The sequence below is a fragment of the Phallusia mammillata genome, chromosome 1, assembly GCF_965637545.1.
Source record: "Phallusia mammillata chromosome 1, kaPhaMamm4.hap1.1, whole genome shotgun sequence".
NCBI lineage: Eukaryota > Metazoa > Chordata > Ascidiacea > Phlebobranchia > Ascidiidae > Phallusia > Phallusia mammillata.
This window is the reverse complement of record NC_137252.1, coordinates 7,458,536-7,470,148: the sequence shown is the minus strand read 5'-3', so window position 1 is coordinate 7,470,148 and position 11,613 is coordinate 7,458,536. Positions and strand designations below refer to the sequence as shown.

General features: G+C 37.2%; 1 protein-coding gene across 1 annotated transcript; it reads right to left on the bottom strand.

The window, feature by feature from the left end:
- Window positions 1–1,861: 1,861 nt before the first annotated feature.
- LOC145213865 (uncharacterized) lies at window positions 1,862–11,267 on the bottom strand. Its single transcript, XM_080082277.1, has 11 exons — window positions 11,176–11,267; window positions 10,670–10,828; window positions 10,359–10,599; window positions 10,097–10,229; window positions 9,512–9,709; window positions 8,622–8,840; window positions 7,791–7,940; window positions 6,500–6,660; window positions 5,918–6,016; window positions 5,321–5,600; window positions 1,862–4,419 (listed from the first exon to the last, which is right to left on the bottom strand). The coding sequence occupies exons 2-11, from the start codon at window positions 10,812–10,814 to the stop codon at window positions 3,259–3,261; spliced, it is 2,787 nt and encodes a 928-aa protein (XP_079938403.1). The 5' UTR covers window positions 10,815–10,828; window positions 11,176–11,267; the 3' UTR covers window positions 1,862–3,258.
- Between the last annotated feature and the right edge of the window lie 346 nt (window positions 11,268–11,613).

The window sequence follows — 11,613 nt, the reverse complement described above, 5'->3', positions numbered from 1 at the left end:
CTTATGTGACAAACGGTTGGTGGCTTATTGTAAAGCAGATCAAAGTTTAGTGAAGATATTTGCAATACTAGATGAACACACTTCAATCAAAAACCTGTGTCGAATACCGCAATCTAAACGGAAATTTATAGGATATTACAAACTGCCTCAAAAAGCGCGCGCCCAAATTCGCTTCATATTAGCTCAGATACGCACAGAAAAAGTCTTGATGGAATAGCTTTAACATCACATGTACTAAACACTCCAACCTACTTAAACAATATTGCTAAATATACTAAACTTTTGTGCTGACTCAGCAAAACACAACACGCCGCAAACATATGACTACCACAGTCTCAACTTCCTAATAGCTACTGTGCAATTAAGGGCTTTAACTTAAAAAACATGGTGTGAAACCCACTTAGTAGAAAAACTCGTATGCTAATAACATAAAATCATCGATTGATGAATGAACCCCGTTAATCGTCTTCCAACAACTAAGCACTAAATAGGTTTGATAACGGACACGATTCGTATTTTACATGATACGAGTCATACCCTTGATAATGTCTAAACCCCAAGTACTCAAACCCGTCAACGTTTTTTTGTAAATAATAGCTTCTCAACCAGGGTGGTAGGCTACTGCCAATCTTTTTTGGCGTTTTGTAACTTAGAACAAGATTGGTACAGAATACCTTTTGGTCATACAAAGTTGTAGATTGCATTTGTGGATAAAAATGATTTCTGTTTTGGAGACGTGGAATGAGATGGGGTGAAAAACATTGAGAACCCCGCTGCAAATTAAAATGCTTTACAATATAACATAATAGATGCTTACTTTAAATAAGACTTTTCAACGCATTTGGTGCAACAAAATGGTTTAAAATGTTATGCCGGAAAGTTGTATTATTTCCTTTGTATGTGTATTTTACCAAAAATGTAAGTCAGGTCTGGTATTTCGGGGCAAGTTTGGACTTGACCTCATTTGTGTGGCACAAATTTACCAACTTTTGTGTATAAATCTGGCCTTGTTTAATAAAAATTCCGATTCGGGCCCCAATTTCAAACCCTTAAAACTCTGCTTTTAACGAACACCATTTCAATTGTTTGTGATGTTGTGAAGTTTGAGTGTTCTATGCTTATGGTAGGTTCAACTTTGGGCTGCATACGTGTTTACAATCTATTTCTGCACTTTGCATAAGTTTTTGGATCTGAATTACTTTTCTTCGAAGGGTTTTACCCACAGTGAGCAATGACGCCGACCTAGACCATCTTGTTTTGGGGAATACCGTGTCCGGTTTCGAATACATTACGTCGTCAAAATGACCTCAGCCACGCTTGGCGCATGCAAGACGGAATGAACTGATCATTACATTAATGGTGTTTGTTACAAAGTTGACAGTAGGTCGGGTTCGGGCTGTAGCTTGAACGAAACGAACTTGAATCGGGCCTGACTTCACACTAGATCACATGTTTATCCTATTTGTACATAGATAAATCAGTTTTAGGCCTATTTTAATCAAGTTTTCGAGTTTGACGTGTACTTGGCACGGGCCCCTATACAACTCTAGTCTGTTCTGGATGCTTTCATCAGAAAAGAAATGGAAAACTCTTCAGCTTATATGGGTTCGAATCCCACCACAGGCTAGATTTTTTTATCCTGTGCCTTGTTATATGGGAATGAGAAAACATCTTGATTCGGTATAACGACTTGAACGGGCCCAGCGTACTTTGATTTATAAACCAGTGTGTCATGATTGCTGGTCTGCATATACGCTTCTGAGTCATTAAGCTAAAAACTGTGCACACTGTTTCTATCTCCAAGGTATCATCAGTGCAGCTGGTGACAAGACATTGACCGTATAGGCTAGAGCAGTCAAAATAACCATTGATAAGAATATATTTCAAAAATTGTGTACCATCAGTCCTCACAAAAGAGTATATAAAATAGAAAAAGCACCAACGAAATTGGATCATATGAAAAATCGCACGGACAACAAGCACTTGAAATTGGTCAATCAACTTGCAACAATACTGCTACATATGAATAGTAAGTGGCAAGTATAAAGATTTGATGCAGATTATAGGAAGACGAAAGTAAAAAAGGTGTATAAAAACGCACAAAGCATTTTGCATTGTAAGTATAACATGTCTAAAACCAAACGTACAGAGCCAATTGGTCATCACAGCTTTCGATAAAATCACCTTAATTAAGGCACAGGCTTTCAATTTTTTTTCTTTTCCAATCTTACATTCACAAAAATAATGCTTAATTTAATTTTCCCTTGAAAGGGTTAGGGTGTATTTAACCCCGTTTAAGCACCTCTTCCTTAGGGGGCTTGTAGGGGTGTCGGTGGGTCACAAAGGGTCAATTGTTCAAAATCAAAATTTGCAAATCACAATGCGTAAAAATAAAAATACTTCGGACATTCACTTAATGAAATCCAAGCAACTCAGCAAACCATATGACGTAGTAAAAGAGTAGCAAAGCAAAAAGCATCATTATACCGAAATTCATGGATCAAAATGAGTCTTATATGCGCACTGCCAAGTGGAAAAACATTACATCGCCGCGAAAATGACCCTTTCTCACGCCACAAGAATCCAGCGCCAACAACAACAATTTCTCTCGAGCTACCTGTGGCGCCATCTAACGGCCACAAACTTGTATGCAAATGTGTTTATACGCGAATGACCTGCTGTGTGATCGTGGCTTCATTTGCATACTCCTGCGCCAGGCGAGGTGGAAAAGTTAGTACGGCGATATTTTTTTAGATTCAGATGACGCGCGTGTCGAAATGCTTCCCAGAAAATTGGTTTCGCTTCTCAGAAAAGGTCGCTTTTGTGATTGATCATAAAAAAGTTTAAAAAAAGTTCAAAAATGTTACAAATTGATTGATTGTCTATGAACGACATAGCACCGATTGAATATGGTGATAACGATTGGATAAAAGATATAAAAGAACACACAGAGTAAATATGGCTCTTGCATTTTGAAACACAATTTTTCATACACTCTCAAAACGTTACCAAACTGAACAAATTTAAAGGAGGTTTATAAAGATAAGGCGTATAGTAAACAATATTTGCCACAAAACCTAAACATCATCCTGAAATCCAGATGATTAACCAACTTCCAGGCCAGCATTGTAGTCTGGTTCCTCAAGGTACCACATAATAATAAAAGTATCTAATGGAATAATGACCTTTCGCAACAGGCATTTTACCATGGGACCATAATAAAACCTGAATATACCACCAATATGAACATAATTCCCTTTAAATCCACGTTTGTTGCCAGCCAGGCAGTTCATTAGTGATGTCTTCATTATTTCCTGATTCCTCATATATTTTATCATCATCCTGGATGCGAGGACTCTTAGTATTAGGTGGATTACTCGGGATGTAAGGCTCCTTCCTTCTGTCTTCAGGCCATGACAAAGAAGAGCGCGTTTCATCTCCTCTTTCACCACTAGAGGGAGCAGCCCTTGAATCATAAGAATCAACTGCCTTCCTACTTCCCGAACTTCTGGAGGAATACGGATCCTTATCACTTGATCTGGGTGTACCACTACTGTCGCTTCTTGCAGGAGTAATATTTGGAACATTAGGGCCTTCTCTGTTGGCTCCAGTCCTCTTAGAAGACAGCCTGTCATCCCTAGGCTCCGATACCATACGTCTGTTGCTCCTGTTTCTTTTATCAGGCGTTTTGGTAAATTTTTGGTCGTCCTCTTGTGGTTTGCGACTGGCATCTTTCTCTACATGAGGGGAATGAATTATGGGCGGCGTTTGCTTTAAATCATCTTCATCTTTCTTCCTCATGAATGTTGGATTGCGGTTACTCTTCCCGGAGGACTTACGAGATGAATCTTTGCTCCGTGTTGGCCTCTTAGGAGCAATATCATCCTCCAATTGTCGCGGCGTTTCGTATTCTCGCTCCGTGCTAACATCAGGAAGTTCAGCCTCTTCTGATATAGGATTTGTCCCACTGTCAGCGTTGTTAACTAATGGAGTTTGACTTGTTTCACCTGCCAACTGTGGCCTTACTTTCTTTATAGAAGTACGAGCTTTTGGTACTGGTCGTTTCACTACAGCAGGCTCTTCAGGGGCTCGATGGACGTCAGCAGTTTCAGGAGACATTTCCTCTACATTAAAAGCCACGTTTCTTTCTGGACTTTCACTCCTGGAGGACCTGGGCTCAGGGGGATCGTGCTCCTCCAGAAAAATGACTTCCTCCTCGGGGATGAGGTCGTTATGAGCTGGAGCAGGATCCTTGAGTTTTCGGAGCGATGGACGCGGAAGAGTATCCGGATAATATCCTCGGTCTTTCATTGGTTTCATCTTCGATCTTGGAGCGTAGAAGATCTTACATCTGTCATCAATGAAACATTCCACAGCTCGGCCTTTTAGACGATCTTTACGCACTACAGTGTTGTAGGTCTGGGAAATAAAATATGTTTAATAAGTTTGATCACTTTTCAAGTTGAAGGTTTCAACAGAAAAATAAGTGTTTATAAACTTCTCTTTATTTTGTTGCAGTGATATTTCCGCTGTAACGGCCGCATCGTAAATCCTTATTAACAGTGCCTGATAGCCAATTTAATTTCTAGCTTGTTACGTAAAACAGTCTAGGGATCAGACTTTACTGTTTATAACGTCACCATCTAAATTGTGACGCTAATGATGCCTGTTTTCGCAAAAAAAGTCTTTTACAAAAAGTCTCAAACATGCGGCTTCTGGGCTGTTAATATTATTCCAGCCCCTCAAACTAGTTTCGCAAATCTAAATATTTCAGTTTACATGTTCACGGCCCCAGGTTGTCTACTCATGGCCTTGTATAACAATAATTCACGCGACCAGGCACCTATTGGTAGACTGTCACATTTATAAATTGCTATGTGTAGGGTATACAAAGTTGCTTAAAAATTGTAAAAGGTATACAACGGGAAAAAAGGTTGAAGAGCACTGTGTTATGATACACCACATCGATTCAATGTTGTGGCTGGGCCAGGCGCGGCCAATTTGGATAACAAAACCAGAATTGCCGTTGGGCTGGGCTTTTCAAGGTTAAATAAAACGAGTTTAATTCGGGCATAATTTTACACTTAGCCATATATAATATTTGTGTCGTTTTTCCCGTTGGTAAATTTAACTATTTGGTCTAATTGGGGCTTTCAAAAAATAAAAAAAACACTAGAACCTCATTTAGATCTTATTTGCTACCATAAACAGTATCAACCATCCAAACAAAGGAATTTCTTTTGGTGTCAGCCTTTTGTGTCATTAAGTTGCTCAAAAAAACAAGTTTAAGAACCACTGCTCCAACAGCTACAATACTAACCTGGTGAAACGACTTAAGCTGATCTTTAGTGAGAAAAAAGATCTCACTAGTTTCAGCTTGCTTGCAAACCGTCCAACCACTTCTAACAGGCAGCCAATAATCTTCATCATCGTCTATATCCTGCTGCCGGGATCCACAACAACAACAAAGCATGTTTGAAGCTGTAGGATATGCGTGTGCAGTGAAGGCTCGCATCTTATGGACTGCCAGGTAATATATTGTACAGAGGGCGCATCCAGCGGCATTCAGAAATAAATCGGTTGCCATAAGAATGTAATATCTGTGTTGGAAGAAAAAGTTGTACGTAAAAAAAACGCTTGTAATAGTTCATTGTCATTACTTTATCGTATATAGTAACTGTACGTGTCGTATACATTTAGCAAAATTTGCGTAAATCCTATCCTTAATCATCATTTCATATCAAAATGTTTCTGTAAAGCGGTTAGCCCTTAGTGCAAAAAGTTTCGTACAAGCTTTCAGTTTCAAGCCTAACGAAGATATTACCACGATAAAATTAGAGGATCCTTTTTCGATGATTTTGATCATTAACATGTGTTTTTAGTTATATTTTTTCCCAAAAACTTTTTCGTTTCTTACTGGTAATAATTGAGACTGTCATCTTTTCCTTGCAGCGACAAAATGATTCCAGGTAATAGAAAGAGAGCAATGTTTTCTGTCACGTACACCACGTAATACCTGCAAATTAACATGCTGGTTTAATTTTAAGGTTCAGCGCGGAATATGTTACACCCTGTCGTGTCTGCAATGACGACACCGTTAGAACATTTTGGATGTCGAAATGTCGAAGGTAAACGATTGCAAGACGTCATACCAAGTGCGCTATTTTTCTGGGTCTAGCAATGCGAATAGAACTACTTGCAAAATTAGCTGTTAGCTTTGTGATTCGACTTTAAGTCTGTGTTGCTCAGTTGGTAGAGCGCGAGTACCGGAAAGGCTCCTGTCGTAGGTTCGAATCCCACCGCAGGATAAGTTTTTCTAGCATGTTTCTGTCATTAAGGAATGCTTGGTTAACTTGTTGATTCGGCATGACGCCTCAGGCCCGGCGCACTATAGTGTGAAACAGACAAATATTTAGTCCATATTATTTAGGCTAACAGACTTTTATATTTAGTCGCTATGTGCAAGTCTAGCAAGGCATAAACTTAGGTAAAAACGTACCAGAACATAAAGCAGTAAGGTTGGTCGATGAAAGCATGGTAGTAGGGACGAACATGGATGAAAATTGCCATTAGACTTGCGTGGAACACTGACAAAAAGTCGTGGCTTAAAAATAGATACGCTCTGTACTTGTAGTCTGCTTGCTGGAGCTGGCGTGTTACCTGAAAAGGAAAAATATTGACTTTTAACATTTTTTTTCCTAGTTTATATTTTGTAAACCTTTTTTGCTATTTTCCTGTGCTATTGTGACCTCACACAAAGTAATAATGATTTGGAATCAAAATTGTTTTAATGCTTGGTCAAGTAAGTAGCCCCTCTGAAATGTCAAATTACCCCTTTGGGGGTAATTACCCACAGATTAAGAACCACTGATGGAGATGCTCCCATGCTGTTTTAGTGAAATACCACTTTTGTTGTCTATCTTTACTTTTATTTCATGATTTGTTGCTTTAGATCAGGGTTCTTCAACGTGGGCGATTTCGTCTACCGAGGGGGTGATGGTGACAATTTTGGAAGTTGGGGGGGCGATTTGCCTTCAAAAGTGGGCGATTTCAACATTACTGATTGTATAAATATGTACCATAACTGTGAGACTCAGCTAACTTTGACTTACAAGCAAATATAATTTGCAAACATCGTCTTGCAAACAAACACCAGGGACAATGGACACATCAGATTAAACATGCTGCTATTTGAATATTTGTTTGTACTTTTGGTGATCTCGAAACCAAGGTTAGGCATTTAATTAGCCACAGGGGCCACTTTATTGTGGCTATGTATGGTGACAGGCCATACTTTTAAATACACTGGTAACAAACTTTACCTCAAACTTTTTTCGCTTTTACACTACCTATGGGCCTACAAGCGCTTCTCAAACCGCAAAGTATTTGCATCATTTAAGATTCACCTCTACCCTGTAATGCCCTATTGTTGTCAACAAAAGAAAGCGATTGTTTGCGCATAATCCTAATATTGTTTGGTCTATGATGTAACAAATTGTTCTCAGATGCGTTTAAATTGTGTGAAATGGACCTCGCATGTTGTAGTAGCAATTAAATTAGGTGTTGACTGAAGCTTTCGCGGTGCTAGATGAATCTAACCGCCCACATCTGCTCAAAAGGCAGAAATTTAAAACAAATAACATCTCATAGGGGGGCGATCAGGAGCCAGTGCCTTGGAAAGGGGGCGATTGAGTCAAAAAGGTTGAAGACCCCTGCTTTAGATATTTGTTTTGCATTGAGTAAAGCAGTAACAAAACTTTAAACATTTTTAAATACTTTTGATGACTTACCTTACTGAAGTCTGGATACCACCGATACACAAAGTAGCACAATATTACTCCCCAGTGGATCAAGATAGGGATTAGAATGTACCAAGAATAAAAAAGGGTAAAAAATACAAAAGCTAAAATTCTTGCTGCCAGAAAGCTTCCTTTGTAGAGCTGCAATAAAACAATAACAAAATTTACAACTTACACAAGTAAACAGTTTCTCAAATAATTCAAAGTTGGGCTTACAAAAATGGTTTGACCCATTTGATAATACAGTCACAAAACATTTCTTTCAAAAGGCCTGGCAGACTATGGTTTATACTAGTGATGGGACGATTACCCGATACTCGGTATCGAAATATTTCACCTCAGTTTTCAAAACCAACGTTCAAAAAAAAATAAGGCCAGTTTACATTTATGTCATAAGACTACGGACAACTTTTTGCCAATATTTGCTTCGGACAGCACAAAATCTGGAAAACGTTCCACCAGGTATGTATATATTTCTTGCTATCATGTGGAGATAACATTTTTCTGCATGTTTGTGTGTGCGCCTGTACCCCGGCCATGACAGATAAATTAGCCAGTGATATACAACTAAGTACAACACTGTACTTAAGTACTCAGTACTTGGTATCGAAGGTATATAAATGTGGTACTCGTACTCAGTATCAGTACTCGCTTCAAAACCTGGTATTGTCCCATAAGTAGCTGCTAGACAAAATATATGGTTTGGTGCCTTAAATTAATCATACCAATAAGTTACTTGAAAACGGGCTCTTGAAAAGCAGGAAAAATTTCTTGTAAACCCTTATTTATAAACCAGAAAAATAGTTGTTCACAAATACATACTGTAACAAAAAGTATTTGTGGCCATTCCAGTCTTGTATGAGATGCGCGTGAATGAAGCAGAGTCCTGTCAACCATCCACTGATCTGCCTCATTGTCTTTTCGTGTCTTGTCGTATCTTACAACTCCACCACATAAGGATAAGTAAGACAAAACTGCAGATAAGTACTGGATGGCTATGGCTTCTTTGTAGTAAGCGATCAGATACAAATTGATCAGCAGCTAATAAAAAAATGTTTGTGATATGTTTAAAAATGTTTTTTTGTTTTTGGTTATTTTCCAGTTAATTGGTTGGTACCAGTAATGCACTGAAACTGCTCAAAAAGGTTCGAGCCGAATAATTCAGCCACATCAGGCCAAACTTAAAAACCCTGTTTTGACAATTGTTTTTAACTAAACATTTGTTGATGAAAGTTAACTTGTTTATGACACTCCAAAATCACTTTCACAATGCGTAAGTTTCACTTAACTTCTAATATATTGCAGACAATGTGGTTAGTGTCTTTACTCTTTAGATGCAACAAAATAGTTAAGGTATGATGTTTAAAATTTGCGATTTTAAAAGTTTAGTTAATAATTTCATGCACCAAATAAGTTCGGTATTTTTAAAACTGTTCGGTACATCACTAGTTAATACCATTCAGTATTTTGACTGGACATGAGTGTGCATGATATATATACTCTAAACGTAGTAAAAGGCAAAATGTAAACCACTGGCAATGATAGAGGTAGAAACAAATGTTAAGTTTACATTCTTTCGCATCTGCCTATCAGGTTCCTAATTATGATATTGTTAAGCAACAGAAAGTGCTTTTGTAGTAGCCTATTTGCGGACCACACAGAGAAAGAAAACAGAAGTACATTGTTACTGAAGTTGGTTAAAACGTATATACCTGTGGAAGTGATTCTAACATGCTCTCGGACAATTTCATTGTGTTTAAATGCGACAACCACTGTTCCCTTGTCAGTCTCTGCCACCAGCTGCTTTTTTCCTTATCTCCTTCTGCACCATCAATAGCAGCCAACGAATGCATACTTAAAGACATATTGGCTGGTGGAAAAACTGCAGCACTGCCATGTAGATTTGAATCCTGAAAATAGAAAATGATTTCATACATGGTGGATGTTAAAACAGTTTTTCACATAGAAAACTGTTTAAAACTGTATAAAACAGCGAAAATCAGTGCGCTTTTTGAGGTATGCTTTTCATGTGATTTGAAATTGATATTGTTTGAACATATATGAGACATGTTAGGCAATCAGTTTAGACAAAAACATATACATGACAACAAACGCCATAGCTTGGATATATATAAAACTTAATATATTCTTCAATTGGGAGATAAAATATGGTCTCATAATATCATCAAGTTACTACTTACAACTATAATAACATTTTACACATAATATTTTTGTCAGCAACCAAATTTACTAAAAATAGCGTATTCTATGCCACAATTGGATATTCAAAAACAAACCTCATTATTATCTGTTCCTGTTCTGTGATAATATTCAAGTTCATTTAAACTTGACAAAGAGGCACCTCGGGATCTTTCTAGTGTTGTAGGGTCATACCACTGTGATGGCGTTTTTCGTTTCTTCGTTACACCCCTAAATATTAAAGATGTAATTTAACAAAAAACGGTACAAATATTGGGTCAATATTAATATTTATAAAAACAGAAAAATAGTTAAAGCATTGAATTTCAAAAAATGAATAGTTAACAAAAGAAGACTAACCTGACATGATCAAGCCAGTTGCTAAAAAATGTGTATGACAATCTGCAGTGATACCAAATTAGAGTCAACTGTAATGGAATGTTGAGAATTGTACGAAATATAATTGTTTTCCAGGTAAACTTTTTGCCATGAGTCTTCTTTAAAAACCGATATTCCAAAACAGCCAAAAGTATTGATGGCAAGATAATGAACGACAAAGAAATTCCAAAGGCATAATACCAGCCGTTAATCCAGTATACGCCTAAATAAATATTGGCAAAAAGATATTTAAAATTCATAAATATTCTGAAGAGTAAAGAATAAAAACTTACGCAAAGTGATAAAGTCTGTTACAATGTCTGCAAAATAAACTATGGTTGTTCCAAAAGTAAAGGCAAACTCAATAAATAGAAGCCATGGTGTAGGAATATCAGGAAATTCAAAGGCACAACATTTGTCCTGTTTCTCGCGACCCATGATAAAAGAAAAATCTGCCAAAATAAAATATTTTATAATACAGTAAACCCTAAAATATAAAACTCTGCATATTTCGAGCACTTGGCAATTTGGTGTTCATGGAAAATAAAATTACCTGTGAAAAATACTACACAAAACTTTTAGCTACATATGTGTTTCAACCCTACATGCCGAACTGTAATAAAGTTAAAATTCCAAAACCAGCCAAATACAAAATGAATGACATGTCTATTGTCTAGACATGGGCGCGGCCTGACGTATTGAGAAAAATATGTTTTTAACTTCATTGACTTCCAACTTTAACATTTACTTATTTTGCATTGTTATTATGATAAGATTAAACAGCCAGAGAAACGCTTACCTTAAAATTCAAGTCGACATTTCATTTTTCAACATTCATCTTTGGACATTTGCGTTTGTGTTGTTGCAAGTTTGTTCATGCATGACGGTCGGAAAAGCGTGAACGGCCAGTGTTTGCTAAAAAAAAAAAATTCCAACTTGTATTTTGTCCCAACAGTATGCAAACATGCTCAGTCATAAAAAGTGTATGGATAAAATGTCTATTAATAATAAAACTAATACTGTTAAAATAACAATTATCATTACTTGTGTCTACGTTTCATGAAATTCTTCAATGGTAACACTGTTGATTTGGAAATTATGAATGATTTGGGAGCCGGCAATGGAAATTGGAAAGGAAAGCCTATAATTTTGTGTAACATGTAAATCACCAGAAATACGTATTTCGTCTGCCCTAAACCACAGAGTAGAGCTTCAATATAAAACAGGACAGAACGAA